Raw genomic sequence first — 19009 nt, forward strand, 5'->3', positions numbered from 1 at the left:
TTTTTATTAAGCAAACTTGAGTGTCCACTGCTATACCTAATCATGCAAAATGGTTCAAAAGAAATAAGCATAATCTCTGCCACTCAAGGCAGTTTCATTGATGAGACACAATCAAAAAACGTTCTGTTAAATAAGGATTCTAACCAGGTCCCTGGGAGGAGCTTAATTTTCATACACAACACAGGAATTTGGAGTACCAGGCAGTTCTGTTCCTTGCTTGAGGAACAGAAATTGAGGGAAAAATGGCCAGGAATACTTTGGAACCAGCTGGTGTGTCTGGTCATTGAAGGCTGGGTTTTTTTGGTTTTGTTTTTTAATAAAAGTAGACACACAAGTTGATTCAGCTTCCTCAGAAGTACTCCTAGATGGTCAGGAACACACCCTGAGGCAGGAGAGAATGAAGTGTTTAGCCTTGTTGTCTGGTGGAGAGATTAAATTTTCAGTCACATCAATTTTACATGCCAATGTTTTCTGCCTCAGGCCTAAATGTTTCAGGTTTTCTGAGTGTGTTTTAAGAACTACTGAGATAAAAGCTACTGATTGGGCATCCAGTAAGATTCATAAGTACTGTTAGGGGAGACTCCCTGAATCCTAACAAAAAATAGCGAGAACAGTAGCAGTAGCAAAGGGTGGGAACAACCAGGATGGAAGTGCTGTGGGAGTGGCACAAGCAGCCACTGCCAAAAACCCAGAGATGAGAGAGAGCAGCTGCAGGAACAGGACTGCAGCCCTGGGGACGCCACACTGAATGTTGAGAACCACAACCCAGGATCAATGTAGATATTAGGTGCTGTGCGCACAGTACATAGGGCCCAAGATACTTTTAAGGACCCGTTTTAATCTCTCTTAAAAACAGAACCCCCGAAATGATTGTTATAATAACGAAAGTATAATAATAAATCCAGTCTGGATTCTCTTTACCGTTATACCAGCACAGTCACAAGATACAATTTTTAACTTCTTTATGGAGAAAGGGGACCATGAAGGCAAAAGTGCTAGGGCCTGTGAAAGTCATCGTATCCCCCTGCACCAACCACTCAGGCCAAAGAAAATGAATGTGCATGTGGTAGGCTGGGAATCCTGGTGGCTTTTGTGGGTAGAGGTTTAGAGTTAAAGACCGTGAAGATTGTTATCCATGACTTTCTCCCACCCATTCCCCCCATCTCCCATCCCTCCCTCATGCAGAGTCTGGAAGTTGCCAGCTAACCCGTCACACACACCAGGGGTACAACAGTTAGACGGTAGAATGAAAATTTCCTAGAGTTCCTAGGATAGATGAGTGGAGAAGAGTTCACCTGTCATCAAGGAAAAACAAGGCTGGGGAAGAAAAACAGAATAGTGAGGAAGAAGAATATGGAGGTTCAATTGGAAGCCCTCTTTTTAAATGCGCTGCGTCATTATTTTTAAAAAGAGAGGCAGTTTCTTCACCGCAACTTGACTTTCCTTGGTAAGGAATCAGAAATCACATTATTTCTACCTACAAACAGATCCCTGAACCAGTAGTGAATTCATCATGATTTGTGAAATTCCACATATGAATCTCTAGTTAAGAAGAGAGAATTCTGTCCATGCTTCCTAAATTGTATCTAAATCAGTACTTCCTTCTGTATGATTAGAATCAAGGACGAGGCCAGTATGCCCAGATTTAGTTCTCTTTGTACCACTTTTAACATTTACAGAACATTCTGTTGGAGGAGGGGAATAAGGATGAGTTGACTGTAACTGTGATCGAATCAGCATGATCCTCTATGCTGGAAGAAAGCTATAGGAACGCACAAAATGAGAAAGGACACAACATGGTAGGCAGGCATCCCCAGAGTTCAGAGGACACTGGGAAGCATTTCTCTGACATTCTCCCATGTTGGGAGTTTGAAGACAGCATGACACTTACCATGACATTTACCTTTCCAAGTAAAAGAAGGTTGTCCTGGCTCTGCACATGCGAGACGAGACAGCCATCAGAAATTAGCCTTTTTGTGGCCAGTTTCCTACAGGTGCATATAAGTCCAGAGTCCAGAATTTATGGGATTTTTCAGCTATGTGCAAAACTGAATATATTTCATTTCAAACAATATTGCTAAAATAATATCAGTGGCAGGTATTTGCTCGCATATATGTATAGAGAGGAAATATATATAGTACATTCATACTTGTAAAGTTGATGGTAGTTTGCCTATTCTTAAGACATTCATCCTTAAAAACTGTTTAATCTCCAATATTATAAATATGAAACATTGGGGAAATGCATGAAAATGTCAGGGTTGTTATTTTTATTTTTTATGCCTGTTTTTTCTCAATTTTTGGCAACAGCATGTTTTAATTTTTATAATTAGTGCTAGGGCTTGTGAAAGTCAAAAGGAAGTCTATTTTTTAAATTCATATGTTAAATAATTTGGGGTTAGCAGAGATGTGTAGTATTGCAGACTTTTCTTTTCCCCTAATTTGCTATTTTTCCATTTCTTCTTTTGAACATCTCTAATGAAAATACTCTGGATTATTGTCAATAGATTAAGAATAATAAAAAATGATTTTTAAATTGCAATCTCCATAGTAGTAGTAATAAAATTTGTAACTAGAAAATTACTTATGAATGGGCCATGTAACTGTGGAATTTCATGCACCCAAAATTAATCTCAGGAAAAATCCTAGTAAAGATGTCATTTTTTTTTTTTTAAGTTTTATTTATTTATCCATGAGAGACACAGAGAGAGGCAGAGATACAGGCAGGGGGAGAAGCAGGCTCCATGCAGGGAGCCCGATGTGGGACTTGATCCCAGGACCCCAAGGATCACGACCTGAGCCAAAGGCAGACCCTCAACCACTGACCCACCCAGGCGTCCCATAAAGATGTCATTTAATAGCAGAGTTAACATTTAATAAGAATTAGAGTGATGCTATGGCTTACAAACCTAATAAGACCTACAGAATAATAAGACGTGTATATACACAAAATCTGTAGGTTAGTGTTCCATGAGGATAAAAGAGACAAAAACATTTTGGTTGCAATATGCTCATGAGTTAAATTATGGTTGGTCAATTCTTCTTGACCATTGCACACTGAAGAAAATACCTGTCAAAAATGTTTACTTAGATCCAAACTCTGTGATTATACTGAGAAGTGGCTGCTTCTCAAAACTCAAGTGATGTAAACAACCTGCATTTATGGCCAGCAGTGAGAGGGCTATGGGAGAAGAGAAGCAGACTGGCTGGCAGGCTGCTCGGCCACATACTAGCTTCGAAGCCTTGGCTAAATCACACCATCTCTGAGCCTCACTATCTATCTAGCAAAGATCTTTCGTATCCCACAGAGCTTTCATGCGATCGTATAAATAAAAATAGATAAAACACCTAGCTGAGCGCCTAGCACATGCAGTGTCTCCAAGTAATTTAGTCCCCCTCCCTATGAGACCGGCCTGCAGCCAATACCTCCTCATCCAAAGACAGCTGGTAGCTTCACAGCCTGCGTATCCAGCCTGAGAAGATCCTGTGACTTCAGTTCTTTGTCCTCTGTTGTTTATATACTATATTAACAGAAAGAAGTGAGCCAACACTGGGCTTCCTTAATAAATGTTAATGTCACTAGCTATACTATCTGCATTTCATTCATTTATGCCTGGTCTTATAATAGAAGTTAATAAAAAAGATTATTCTCAAGAACTATTATTTGTTAGAACGACTATCATTTTATGTATTTCACTGGTGAGGAAACAAAATGATAAAAGAAACAAAGAAATATTGAAGAATTTCCTACAGCAAATCACCACGAAAAAGAGAAATTTCTCCATATGGTGATGTTTTCGAAACAAGTCAAAACCCTCTGAAGAAATTCAGTAAGGAAGTGGGAAAAGGTGATTTTGAAGTATTATTTGAAAAGAAATAGGCTGAAATAAATTACTGGAGGGTGTCCCAATGTGATAATCAACTTGTAAGATTTCTCTGTTCTTTTCTGTTGTTTGCTAAGAATTACATAGAAGCATACAGGCTTAATGTAATCTAAATCCACTTATATGCTTGAGCGTGTATTTCATTATTGCTGTCTCCATGTTATTTTAGATAAAAGATTAATACTGAGTTTTCAGCATGGTTATATTTAGAAAATTGAGTTTGAAGTCTGGATAATTATGCATATAGAGTTGTTACAATGCTTTAAGCCACTGACTTAAAAAAAAAAAAACTTGTATAGGTGTGTTACTGTCATCCCTGCAGAGCTGCTGATAAGCAAAGTTGTACAGTTCCGTGAATTGCCAAATCAATTATCAGCCAGATTCTGAATTCTAGAAGTGTTACCCCCCAAGATAAATGGACAAGTCAGAAATAACACAGCTTGATTTTAAAATACCAGGTGGAGGTGGCAATATGGCCAAAGGGAAATCTTGCTTTGATATATGAATGTATTCACTTGATTTGGCAGTGGTATTAGACACTCTATCTGGAACCATGGAGATGTCGTTGTGGCAGACCTTCCCATTCTGTTCTCGGACTGTAGCACACTTGTAAAAACAGTGAGGCTCGTGGGGTAATAACTCAAAAGCCAAAAGGCTATAAGGGAAAAAAGTTGCTAGCAGGCACTAACATGGGTGTCATGACTCTTTTCAGGTAGTAGGTGTAACCTTGAAGAAAAAGTGGCACTGTCTTCAAAAAAGTGACCTGACCCTGGCTTTGGTGGGTTTTTCTGCAAGAAATAAAAAGCACCGCATGTGTTTATTATACATCCTTTCTAGCTGACCACTGCTTTGTTCTAGAGTTCAGCATGAAAGGACTAATTTTTTGTTTTGTTTTGTTTTTTGTTTTAGTGAAATGGCATGTCCGTTGCTAATTCTAGCTATAATAGTTGCACATGTGAAAAATATCTATATGTAGTTTATGATTGGTAGCATTTCAAATAAATGGTATATTGAAATATTGACCTGAAATTTTTTGAGATGCTTATCAATTGACATTTTTTTCTTAGCCCAAGAACAGATTCTGAATTATTATTATTATTATTATTTTAAAATTATACCTTGTAACATTAGATTTGTTCTTTTAAATATATTAGGAATTTAAATATAAGCATGCCACTTTATTTATTGCTATATTAGTAGAACTTCTTGGAGCATGGAAAGAATTCTTCACAAATGATTTTGCTCTTTTAAAAAAATAAGCTGCAAAGATATTTGTTAAACTATATTTAGTCTGTAAATGAGTGTAGCTTTTAAGGCTATATCACTTTATAGTATGTAATGTTTCATCCAAATAATTTTTATATTTTGAAAAAATGTTAAATAGTTTAATAGTGCCACAATACATATTTTCCCAGAATTCAGAATTGTACACATCTCTGTTTTAGGAAGTTCAAATTGCTTCATAAAGAAAAAACCTGGGATTGTTATGCACCCCAATTTGTTATGCAGTAAATCATCGTTTCTTATTTATTTTTCCAGAAGTCAGTTATTTTAAGAATTGTGGCCATATGTACTTTTCAGAATACATATGGAAATTACTGTGTTATATGGACTAAATAATATCTCAGTAGTTGATATTCCATCGTGAGATGACACATTATCGTTCAGTAATGCTAGTTCTGTTAAGTCAAAACAAACCAAAGAAACCTTCAGATTGTAAAGAGCTTCACACATTTTAAAATTTAGTTAACTACAGAGAAAGTGTTTCTTTGTTTTCATTAATAAAAGCTGACACTCATTACATTTTAGAAAGGTAATGCCTGAGAAAATAGTTTTGCTTCCTAGAGGAAACCTACCTTCTAAATACTTAAAGCCCTGTGCAAGCGCAAGATCATAATGTAACTCCATCCTTTTTTGCTGCATGGAAACCATCAAGATTTATCAACCTCTGGAGTTAATATTGTCCCTAGCACTTAATTCCCCTCTAAATAACAAACCCCCATATGTCCATTTTTGTATCTTTGCCTATGACATCACTATATGCTTCATTTGTATCTTAAGTAGATTTACAATACAGATACTCATGTGTGATCTTAGTATAAATTATTTTTTCTAGGGAGGCTTTGCCCAGAGACCTGAGAAAATGGACGTTTTTGTTTTTAAAATGTTTAAAGATTATTTAATTTTTACATAGTATAAGATATTTCTAATTGGGTTGAGAAGGTGATATTTTGTTTTGTTTTTTCCATTATGCCTATCTACTCACAAAAACTTAATAATCTGCTAAACTAAAAAGACAGAAAGCCAGCATACCCCTTCACAGTACAAAATTATGCTTGTCTGAGACAAAAAATGTGGAGATATATATTCAGTGCTTCAATTATTAATCATCCTTTATTTACATCTAAATTTATGAAATTCTCCAATTAAAAGACATTTCTAAAATTATATTAAAATTCTTTGGTCTCAAAAACATTGAGAGTTGAAATTTTTTTTCACCAAGATCATACCATCTCCACAAAATACACAAGCTGGGTGAATTTCTGTGATGTTAGGCCACTGAAGAATTTTTAGAGATTTTATGACACTTTTACTGTTTTTATGCCCATTCCACTCAAAAATGACAGGCTCCAGGGACTACCCAGCAAAATCCCTCAGTGCAAGTCAGACACTGATCCTGATCCCTATCTCAGACTCCTCACTATCATTCAAAATACTTAAGGATATTATAGGAACAATTAGTAAATGAATAGGCAGGCAATCCCTACTGTTTTCAAATCGATACTATAAAAATTATGTTCATGTCATGTAAATTGCCTTAAAATATATGATACATATAAAATACTATGTTAAAATTAAATATAGCATGTCAGCTGTAAAGGTGAAAAAGTAGCTAACTAAAACTTCACAAATAATCTTTTTTCAGATTTTGTGTGTTTTCTCCTCAGCCAAAAGCCTCAAGATTCACTTGCAGCAGCCTACCTCTTCATTTATGTTGGATTGCTCTTTAAACATTAGAATATCTTGTAATAATAAATTAAAGATTTCTCCTGACACAAGTCATTGTTGATTTCACTGTTATAGGGAAAAGGCTCTAGGGCGGCAGATAAGGCTGTTGCCATGGTGATGAAGGAGATACCGAGGGAGGAGTCTGCTGAAGAAAAGCCCCTCCTTACTATGACATCACAGGTGGGCAGACCCATAGGGTTCCTGTAGGAAGCTGACATATGTTAATATATCAGACATTGTGATTTTTAACTAGAAAAAAAAACATTAACTTGAACCAATTTTTAAAAAACACAGTTTCAATGAAACAATTATACAATATAAAATGAAAACCAAAATTGCTAAAAAAGTTAATTCCATCATTTAGTTATTTGTGGATATTACTTTTCATTACTGAACTTTAGTTTTTTTTAAAAAAATGTATATGCAAGTAAACCATGTTACTTCTTTATAAAGGAAACTTGTTAACAACTTTGGGAAAGAATTAACAATCAAGCTAATGGTACATTTGAACAATAACAACCAAAAAAAAAAAAAAATCAAATTCCTGTGAATAATACAAGTTCTATTGAATACATATGTCAGTTTACCAGTAGAATATCTAAATTTTCTTAAATGTTAAATATATTTATGTTGTGACTATATGCATACTACATATATGTCTATACATATTTATGTGGATAACTAATTTACAGGAATGAGCCAGAAGTCCCTGTCCCCATGCAGAAAATGGCATCTGTGACCCTTCTTATACTTAGTGACCTTGACAACAAAAATATCATCTCTATTATAAGCGCATGAGAGCCATTTTCAGCATTTATTATAACAAGTATAGAAAAAAGTTTGCATTTGTATGCAAAGACACGCTGAGACTGTGAATCCTGTATGTCCTCAGGGACTTTTGAAACACCCTGTAAAATCCACATAAATATGTATAATATCCTCATCACCACTCTGTGGAACTATCAGTTTTAAATTCTTAAATGAAAAATTTTTTACTTGCATTTATCTTACAATTTAGATTAAATTGTTATCTTAAACATTTCTTTTTCTCTGTAATGCAATAGTAAATGCAGTGATTCAGTTCCAATTATATGAACATGCCTAGAATTAGAAACATGTCCATTTACAGTCCTCATGAAAGACATTTATATCAAAAGCTAAATTATGGCAACTTATTTTTAGAACATCATCAGATCACATCCCCAGCTGCTGCCAACATGTGTGGTTTTATTTTACTCTAAACACTATGTTGTAAGTAATGAAAATCATAACAACATACAACAATCAAAATTGAATAATAAAAAAGTTATCAAAGATTCCTAGGACTTTGGGATAAATTTTATATTGTGAGTTTTTTATCCATGAAAAAGAGATGCTTCTTCCCAATTACACATAGTAGTAGTTAGAAAGAAATTTGCTTTATATTTATCAAGGTCTCTATTCTTTGCTTAATTTACAGAGTAAAACATATGCAGTTTTACACTGATCTCCTGCCCTTTGTAGAATCCATGTCCAAAATAGCTCACAGTTCCTCAGGTAAATACTATGGAAAGTGAGAACTAGTTGGAAGTTCTTGGCTAATGACAGCCATATTCATCAGGAGATAACACCTATCCAGATTTGCAATTGGCACAGTGGTGCTATAACATATCATTCAGAATATCAAAGTCAGAACAGCCTCCAGGACCCAAAATTCTTTTCCATAAACCATGCAGTGCTATATGCTTTCCAGTAATCCCTTTCAAAGGTCCAAAATTTCCATCATTCTAAGCTTGAATTTAAAATTTAATGCAAAATAATATTTTTTTATTTTTAATTTAGAAAAGAAATTGTGATTATTACCTTTTTTCATATTCAGAACATTTGTGTGTAGCAAGCTCCTTTAACCCCTGTCTAATGTTGCATTAACTGTTTTTGAGATACTAGTTACAATTTTACTGCATGAAGATTATGTAATGCTTTCTTTGATGCATCATATTCTTGTTGCATACTGGCTAGTTTATGAATCAGCAAACGGAATTCTGATTCATAAAATGTAATGCACCTGTTGTGTTGATAACTTTATGGAATTAATTCAGTGACAGCTGTGATACAATTATTTCTCAGTCAAATGCAGCTTTATTAGTTGACATACTTTTTCCACTATATACAAGTGGCTTCTTCCCTGCTATGCACCAGTGGCGTGCACAGGCCAAAAAGCAGCAGAATGATCTGAAAAAGTGAGTACTTCTCATAGCAACCATAGCATCCAATCTGTGTACCATACCACATTCCTACTTGTTATCCTGTGTGAGTGTACTAGTGTCTTGAAATATGTTTGTCCCAGCATCTCCTGTAAAGCCCCTTATGACATACTGCTCCTACTGAATACATTGACTCATCTTCATCACTGGTATGTCCATGCCAGCTGCACTCATTCATAGATTCCAGATATGTCCAAAGCTCATTGCTGTTCCCTCAATAATGTCCTTAAGACAATCATAACTGATTAAACACAAAATAAGTTCTTGAAACACTAACTTGCCCCCAACTTATTTAATAAGTGTTCAGTCAGCAGGCTGTAAGTGTAGACTAGTTTATATTGAAGCATTGTTTGTATTATGTGATCATTACAATCACATTTAAAGGGATTTAGCCAAGCATACTCCAGTGAAGTCATTTATAGTACAGTGAACAAAACAAACTACAACAGAAGAGTTGGCCAAGTGACCTGAACTCAGAAATTGCTGGGCCTCTGAAAGTTGCTTTCTGTTTAAATTAATTATTAATTCTGTATTAGCAAACAATATGTCAGACACTTCATAAAAGCTCAGGTTCATGCTGCCCTACACTAACACTTTTAAGTCAAGTGGTATGTAAACAAGTGTGCATTGATGAAAGGTCTGAAGGAAAACTAAGATGTCCTCAAGTCTTTGAGGGAAAGTTTCTCTAGGCCTGTGCTGTCCAATACAGGAGCCACTTGCCACACATGGCTATCGAGTGTTTTGTGGATCCCCACAATTGAGATACACTCAAAGTATAAAATACACACCCAATTTTGAAGATTTAGCCCCAAGGAAAGTAATGAACTATTGCATTAATAATGTTTATATTGATTACATGTTGAAATGATAGTTTTGGGATACATTACACGAAATAAAATACATTCTTAAAGTTATTTTTCAACTGTTTCTTTTCAATTTTTTATAAGTGGCTACTAGAATATTTTCAATTAACAGGTTCTCATGGTGTTTCTATCGCATGGCACTCCTCTAGACTGTAATAGTACAAGTTCATCCAATTTGAGGATAGAAGGAACAACTATGTGCCAAAAGATTACTTATATCATACAAAAAATTATTATTCTTTGTGAGAATAAAATTATGTTAGCAAATATTTTTTCTCATAAGGAACTATTAAAAGTTTCCATTTTAACCACATCCCCTGGTACTTTTTTTAGAAAGATATATCCCACTCATTTTGTGCTATAGAGTACAATATCTCAAAACTATGTATTTTAGTCTTCTTGCTAGGGGAATTTTTTTTTCCCACAAACTCAGCCTTTGTGTATCTATCCATACCCACTTCTTATTACCTTGATATTGATATTTTTTGTGTGTCTGATAAACATGAAAAGAATAATGCCCTTGATTGGAAAAACATTGTCAAGGCTACTAAATATACCAACTTGAAACAATTGCTTTATGTTTCCCTGCCTGCATCAATGACAGTACTGCCCAGGCTGCAAACAGTAATATCAGTTCATTTTCCCATAAATAGATTCACATTTTTTAAGTCTAACTATTCTGTCAAGAAAATATTTATAGCCGGTTGACATTTAGATCAAGTCAAAGAGTTGAAAGTGATTATGTGGCTATCTTTTACAAGAAGACTCCCCTGGGACCCGTATGTAGGACATGGGGTGGAGGGAGGGGGACAGAACAGAACTATTAGTACTATTACTAGCTCACAAGAAATTAATTCTGTCAGGTGTCAGTTACTACAACAAAACTCTCAAAGTTTGAGTACTTAAAGGAGGCATGCTAGTTAGTTAGTTAATTAGTTAGTTAGTTGTCTCGTCTTTTCAATGGATTGAGTCAGTTAACTTCGTTTTGACAGCGTCACTATTTTGATGGGCATCACACAATATTCTAAACTTGCATAGGATTAATAAAGCCATAAATAAGTAGTTCAATTACAAAATTATGAATGAAAACCTACTTAAAATGGCACATACTTTGAATCAACATGTTATAAATAATAAAGGAATTTTCAAATGCATAAAATACATCTACTAAAATTATATTTATGTTTTTATATAGAAAAAGCAATCTTAATTTTTTCTATTATTTAAGTGAGGTAAGAGACCTGGTATATTATTACAAATTTTTTAAGCCAAAAGTTCATCTCTGAAATACTGTCAACTGTTTTTAAGCTTACTAGCTTCAGTGTTTTAACTTTTAAAATTACTCTTTATGTACTAAAATGTTTAAAAATAAACACAGAATATTTTACTTTAAACTAAAACAACAGTTTGAGATCTTCAACTTTAAGTGCAAAAAATTGGGACAATGGATTATTAATTATCATTTACAGACCTTGTTTTCATCCTGGAAAATGCATTTTGGTTTGGAGTTAATTCTTAGTGATGGAAGTTATCACAAGTCTTTAGCTCTGTATTTTTTCATGAAACACCTAAGCAATACATTGTTTCAAGGTAAATAAACTTAGATTTAAGTCACAAAACAAACTATATAAACATACACTGGAGTTAAGTAACAGGCAGTCTTTTTTTTTTTTTTCAGGCAGTCTTCAAAAGCAAAATACTTTCATCTTAGTTAAATAGTCCCCTGTAGCTTAAATTATGTAATAATTTATTTTTTTAACACTACAATTAGAGAAATTCAAGTTGAACTAAGGCAAATGTATTTTTAGAGAATGTTTTAAAACAGATAAAAATTTCTTCAAATTGGATGTTATTATCTGCATTCTGCTCAATACTTAAGCACAGTATTAACATAAAATAAGAACCAATTTGGTCCTGTGGTGGCTAATATTAGCCACATTAACTGGCGGGTCTAAGTCATGTACATAAATTGAAGGCATTTGCCTGAATGTTTTATTCACAACCTATGTTTACAAGGAAAGTGTAAAGGTTCAATAGTCTGTTGAATTCTGGGTGACCAGGAAACCCCTTTATGCAAGTGCTCAACTGTCTTCTACTCTTGTGATTTTCTTTGATTTCCATGTCTACTGACCATGTAAGGGTTTTCCCTCAAAGTCTTCAAATTTGGATTTCTGATTTAAAATCCCTGAGTGAGGTGGTAATGTTGTCCTGAAGTGTCACTGGCCTCCCATTTGCTTTGGTCCATTTCCTTCTTCCAAGAATGGTGTGGGGCAGGCCTATGCCCTTATTTTTCTCATGAGGCATTAGCCCTTTGCATTCTTGACCGTTTGGAAGAAGCTTTGCGTTTGGAAACGAATCTTTAGGTAACTCTAGGTTTCCAAACTTTTAAATGTGAAGCTTAGGGAAAATGGACTTAGATGTGGTTTAAAGCCTGCCAGGAAATCGGTTAACATTTCTGAGAACCACCGCCTCCCTGTGAGTTGATCAAACTCAATACGAAATTGAGGATACTCATATAATCATTCTTTTGTACATTCCACCATTCAGTTTGACTATAAATCAGTTAATATTTATTAAACTGTTGCTATGAGATCCAAAAGTTAATTGAATAAGATCCCTACCCTCAAAGAAGTCATAGTCTAGTAGGGGAAAAACAGGTGAAACTAAAGTATAAAACTGGGTAAAACATGGGAACATGGAGATGCTGTAAGAAGGCACTCACTGCCTACCCAGTGTTGAAGAAGGTTCCCAGACAATGTGCCAATAGAATGAGGTCCTGAAAGAGGAGTAAGAATCTGTCACCATTAGAAAGGTTTTGAACTGATATATTGAGAAGAGGAACAAAGGAGGATAAGAAATGAAAATTTGAAATGTAAACAAAGTGAGGAGACAGAGGCCCTAAAAACTAATGAAATGGGTCATGTTAACTCAGTTCTGATAAACTAATTGATCCAAATTGCAATCACTCTAACTTAATTATTTTAAAAAGTTGAAATATTTGGACTCACCTTTTATTATTTTTATAACATCAATATACTCTGTACCCAAAGGATGAAATGAGGTAAGTTCATAATAAAGCATTTTCAAACTGAAGGAAGTAATTCTAAGAGAAAGTCAATAAGTCATCCTACCACTGAATGAGGAGAGAATAAATTGCATACAATTTGGAAGCAAAGCTGAGGGGAACTCTTTGGGGGATTCAGTTCAGTTTGCAACTTTCTTTTATTGACCTAAAAGATTTACTTATTCTCAAGTCACCATAGGACTTTTGTTTGAAAATGAGGAGGGGGCCATGTGAAAAGCTATTCTTATCTATACAAATCCAAATAAAATGGGACTTAGTATGGCTAAAATAATGATTCCCCGATTCATCCAACTGAAGACACAGTTTAAAATTGGGCTGTTTGAGATAGATATTTTTATATCCTCTGCAAAGTCAATGTTTCTACAAAGTTTCTACAAAGTCACCGTTCCATTTGGTAGGCATTTATTGATCCCCTCTTATATGAAAACATTCTATTCGAAGTTGTGAAGGATATAAGTATGAGTAAGACATAGCCTCTGACCTCAGAGCTTCTAAGAAAAGATTTCATGATATTTTTTGTTTCATCTTACATATCTCCATCAAAACCAAAGAACTTTCAGTTCCCAAATTACCTTTCCATGGTATCTGAAGTCTGGCCCTTCATCTCCTTCACCTCAGAGACCTGCTACCATCCCTACTCCAACTCCAGCATTTCCCAACTGTCAAACCGTGCTGCACACTTTGAAAAACACGGATTCAGAAAGTATTTTGTTATTTCCTCTTTGATTTGTATCTATGTAAGAGAGCCACTGGAACGGCTCAGTTATGGGAATTGGGCAGACCTAACAACTCCATCAGTCTGGGTGTGACGTGTGCTCAGAAACTAGACAGTAGGTGTGGAAGAGACTCAAGCTTTACGAGGCAGAGGAAAAGCCATGCCTCAGTCCTGGGCTCCCGCGAATCTCTGAATAACCTTCTCTTTGGTATTTTTTTTCTTCCTGTGCTGAGAAAACCTGAGAATGCTACAGATGTTTTCTCCAGAAAATAAGTCTAAAATTTCATGAAGAGAGAGAGGCTCCCAAAAAATCCTTTTACCTTTGATAAACAGACCTGCCTAAAAGGACAAGGCCTTTTCCTTTGTTTTTCCATTTAGATGTCTATGTCGACAAAGGCCTTTCTAGAAATCTTTTATCAAATTCAGACTACATATTTTTAGCGTTTACAGCTGTATCTATAGAGATCTAACAATCTCTTCTATAGAGATCCAATTCTCTTCTAAAACTAGAGTTCATTTAGGCCCATTCCACACTTCTACTCACAGAGCTGTGATATAGCAATAAATTACTAGTCCCTGTTTTTACAAGGTAATTTAATTATATCCAAAATGAAGAACCAAATAAAGAAGATAAGACTTCATTTTTATTTTATGTGTCTCACAAAATACAACCTTACAAATATGTATTTAAAAATCTAGAGATTTTTAGGCACATCTTTTTCTTAGAACAAGTAGAAAATTAGATGGCTATGCCCATTTTAAGAAAGGCCAATATAAAAACTCCTTAAAAACTGACAGCGTTAATTTCGGAATTAACCACTTGCATGGTATATTTCTTCCCTTAACCATGGAAACAGAACTTAAGAAAGTCTGTATTCTAAGAGATGCAAAATAACTGAAAGTAAGTAACTGGCTGCTATTGATAATTAGACACCAACTAAAAATCAAACTGAAAGACTTATGAAATTAGAGAACAATACAACTGAATTGATAGAAGTCTGTGTTTTTACATATAGATTTTCAGGAATATATCTACCGGATACCTATATAATTAACATAACTATTTCCCCTCTCCCAAAATAATGCTTGTCGTGCACCACAAAAGCATCCCAAGGAAATGTCAGGAAGGATATGTGCCCCATTGATGACTTGAGCTTTTTAAGAAAAACAGAGGAGAACAATTATCCATACACATACAGCTCTGTGTGTGTATACTTTTCACATAATGCGGACCGCCCACCCTAACCAGAATGTGTCACCTCAAAGTCTGAGGCCACTATTCCAAGTCTCAGTAATGTTTGATCCACGCGAAGAGCAGGTGATTCGAGGGGTGTCATTTTCTACATGTTGAAATTTGGAGAATAGTTCTAAAATCGTTCTAGGAGAAAAAAAAAAGGCTTAAGCTTTCAAAACTGAAGTTGGCTGCAGCGAAAATATGTTGACAGTGCTAAAAGGCTCATTCCCCATCCCTTGGTATTTTTTTTCTTTCTTGCCCTTACCCATTTATTTATTTGTTTGTTTGTTTATTGGTAGGCTTGCTATTCTCATTTTGTTGCAAGGCTGCATTGTAATTCATCCAATTCTGCAGTTTAACAAAGCCCTTTGATACCTGTGTTCGTTTTTCCTCAGCTGGTGAATGAGCAGCAAGAAAGCAGACCTCTCTTGAGTCCCTCCATCGATGACTTTCTCTGTGAAACCAAATCGGAGGCGATAGCAAGGCCAGTAACGTCCAACACAGCCGGTAATGCTCTCATTTTAACGGATCCTCAAGTAGAGCTAATGGTCACTGCAGGGAAATGCGTATTTTCTTTCTGTAACACATCTTAAGTAGAGAGTAATGTTTGCAACCCAATGAAAGTTTAGGACATGTACTATTCCACATAAACTAATAAACCCCTTTGTATTCTAAAAGAAACTGCGATATATTTGACCCAGCCAACTTTGCTGAACCTTAGCATACCACTATTAGCAATGTATCCTTCCTCTTTGCATCTTAAGTCAGGACACAAGGAAATATTCCTAACAAAAGCCTCTATTTCAGAGCTAGGTGTTTTTTTTTAAAGTTCTGGCTGGTAATATTTTGTATGACAAAAGTCCAGTAAAATAAAATTGTAGCCAGGCCCTTCAAGTGGATTGAAATGACAAAATTAAAAGCCCTAGAGATTTGAAATGTTATAGAGCCAGTTTCATTTTTCTGCCATGGAAATCTGGTACTTGTTTCCTCTTACGACAATTTATGTGAACGTTCTTCTGGAATTGAATCTACCCAACCAGTGAACTGTCATCCGTATAGGCACATACATATAGGCACTAATAAATATTCATCCAATGAGTGGATGCAGGATGCTGCTGCTATGATTCACACCTCCCCTAGTCTCCTCTGCATTTTCCAGTTCTCACTGCTAAAACTAAGTCATTTAATCAGGGCTTACCCTGAGGGAGCTACGTAAGATCTGACGCAAATGCTACTTTTCACCTTTTGTATCAGAGGCGGCCTTTCTGCATTGATTTTATTCAATCTGTGTTCACATTCAAAGGCATGTTGTTCAAATAAGGATGAAAAAAATGATGTTCAGAGTCAAAGAACAAAGACTATGTTGGATTGCAGGAGAAAGCTTATGGAGAAAGGAGAGAACAATTGTGTACTGTCTTGTTCAGTTCATTCCATTTCCCCATCATCAGCTTGTTGTTGCCTGCTATATTTCATTATGCTTTTAAGTAAGGGAAGAAAATTGCAGGGGAAGGAAATTGTGATTTTTCTTAAATGCTAAAAATTACAACAGCAAAAGTAAGTAACACAAGATAGAGGCACATAATGTAGGAGTGTAGTCTACAGTCTCTGGGGTCAAACTTGGCAATGTCAGACCCCAGCTATGCCACTTAGAGGCTCTTGTCCTTGGGCAAGTTGCTTAACTAAGTCTGTTTCCTCATCTACAATAGTAACATCTATATCTCATAGGTTGCTTGGGAAGATGAAATGAAGCAATCTATGTAAACCCTTACTTAGCATCATGTAAGCTCCAACAGATGTTACCATTACTGTTAGATATCAGGTTAGAAAAATAATATACCCAATACTTTCTTTTTCAGATGCATTGGCTTTCTATCACACCAAAGCAATCATTTTCTATATTCAGCTATAACTTTGAGGAATCAAGCAAATAAAATTGTATTTGGTACATTTAAGCAGGAAATTAAACTAGTTCAGATCCTACCAGATCAGATCTATCCTCCTTATCTTTGAAACTGGAGCCTACCCCTCGGAAACTGGAGAGCTACCCTTAGAAAAATACAAAGGAGACTTGTGTCTCTAATTTCAGGAAAATGCATGAGAATTCAATGCACTGAGAAGTTCCCACTCTTCAAAAGAAAAAAAAAAAAGCTGCAAAGCATAGAATTCTCAAATCTTGATTCCAGTACCTTCTCCCCTTTCCATCTTCCACTGAGGCTAAAACTGAGTCACTTGGGAAGGGCCCACCAGATACAGCAACATAACATTTGGTTTTCAAAAGCCACTTTTCATCTTGACTTTTCTAACATATGAAAAGAGACTTACAAAATATTGGAGGAAAAAAAACTCAAGAGAATATGTAATTTCATATTATTGCAATCCTACAGTATTGCCTTTCTGTAGGTGTTCATGACAAATGTCACAAACTGAGTGGATTAAACAACAGAATTTTATTGTCTAACAATTCTGGGAGATGGAAGGCCAAAAATAAGGTGTCGGCTGGGCCCTCTTCTCTCTGAAGGTGCTCAGGAAGAAACTGTCCTAGGCCTCTCGCCTAGTTTCTGGTAGTTCCTTGGCTTGTGACAGCATGACTCCAATCTTCACATGACATTCTCCCTGTGTGCATGTCTTCCTGTGTTTGTGTCTGTCTCTGCATTTAAAGTTCTCATTTTTATAAGGACACATACCATATTGGATTAGGTGCCTCCTCCAATGTGACTCATCTTAACAAATTCTATTTCCAAATAAGTCACATTCTGTAGTACTGGGGGTAAAGACTCCAACATATAGCTTTTGGTGGGGGGGGAACACAGTTCATTCCGCAACACCCTCCAAAGCAGGTGTTCAAGAAAAATGGTATTTTGAGACTGTGAAGTTTTCTTTCCTTGTCCTCAGCACTCAGTGCGTCTGGGTCACACAGATTTTTATCCTGAAGGAAGACTATTGTTTGATAGTGTTTTTTAATCTTAAAAGTGTATCTCAGGGCAGAGACTGTATATTTTTTAATACCTAAGAAATATACTTTTTTTAAGATTTTATATATTTATTCATGAGAGAGAATGAGGCAGAGACATAGGCAGAGGGAGAAGCAGGCTCCATGCAGGGAGCCCAATGTGGGACGTGATCCTGGGACTCGGGATCACGCCCTGAGCCGAAGGCAGACGCTCAACCACTGTGCCACCCAGGCATCCCAAGAAATACACTTTTCAAAAAATATTACAGAACCCACTATTTAGCATCTCAATATGCAACATTTTTATATGTTTTTTAGCAGGAAAGATTTTAGCATACAAACACACCTTAGAAGGAATTCTAAATCTGGTCTTGGAATTTTATAACTAAGATTTCGGGGCAAAAGATACAGTTATCATTTTCTGTCCAAATTTTTAATTAAAAAAATAGTAATTTTAAATAGAACGTTGTCATTTTATAAAATAGTATGAAATTACATTGAGAGAAATCAAGACAGTCATTGAAGTTTAAGTGTCTGTTACATCCCAGGTATTATGAATATCTTTACATTCACAGAATGGATATTAAACAATCTTGGAGTAAAATACAGAATAAAGCCTGCTTCAAGTTTGTACCAAATCAATGAAGAAGAAATTTGAAGAATCTTGTGTTAAGAGAGGCATTTATACTTGGCATTTTCTTCTAATGAAAAAATAAAGCTAGTGTATCACCACCATCATAACATTCACTTAAATGTTTAAGGAGTATCCTTCTTATATAAACTGCACAGAAGTGCTCGCTTCGGCAGCACATATACTAAAATTGGAACGATACAGAGAAGATTAGCATGGCCCCTGCACAAGGATGACACGCAAATTCGTGAGGCGTTCCATATTTTTCAACTATTTCAAAGTGTTGATTTAATTAAGATCATTCCTTTGGTTAGTAAATAAATGTGTTTGTGCTAAAAAAATAAAAATAAAAAAATAAACTGCACAGAGTACAACATAGGTAATATTTATCTCTT

The 19009-nt window shown here is 35.4% G+C and overlaps 1 protein-coding gene and 1 non-coding gene across 6 annotated transcripts in view; both read left to right on the forward strand.

Moving 5' to 3' along the window:
• PEX5L (peroxisomal biogenesis factor 5 like) overlaps positions 1-19009 on the forward strand; it is a 228969-nt gene that overhangs the window by 118241 nt on the left and 91719 nt on the right. For 2 of the 5 annotated variants that reach the window (XM_041732032.1, XM_041732034.1), the window contains exons 3-4: positions 6969-7073; positions 15429-15540. In XM_041732032.1, the coding sequence (XP_041587966.1) occupies positions 6969-7073; positions 15429-15540 (217 nt within the window). Of the gene's footprint in view, positions 1-4596; positions 4663-6968; positions 7074-15428; positions 15541-19009 lie in introns of all 5 variants that reach the window. The other 3 variants (XM_041732035.1, XM_041732033.1, XM_041732036.1) reach the window with 2 other exon arrangements.
• LOC121477629 lies at positions 18775-18881 on the forward strand. The gene has a single exon (XR_005984301.1). It is a non-coding gene; the product is annotated as a U6 spliceosomal RNA (small nuclear RNA).

This window comes from Vulpes lagopus, chromosome 17 (genome assembly GCF_018345385.1).
Source record: "Vulpes lagopus strain Blue_001 chromosome 17, ASM1834538v1, whole genome shotgun sequence".
Taxonomy (NCBI): Eukaryota; Metazoa; Chordata; class Mammalia; order Carnivora; family Canidae; genus Vulpes; species Vulpes lagopus.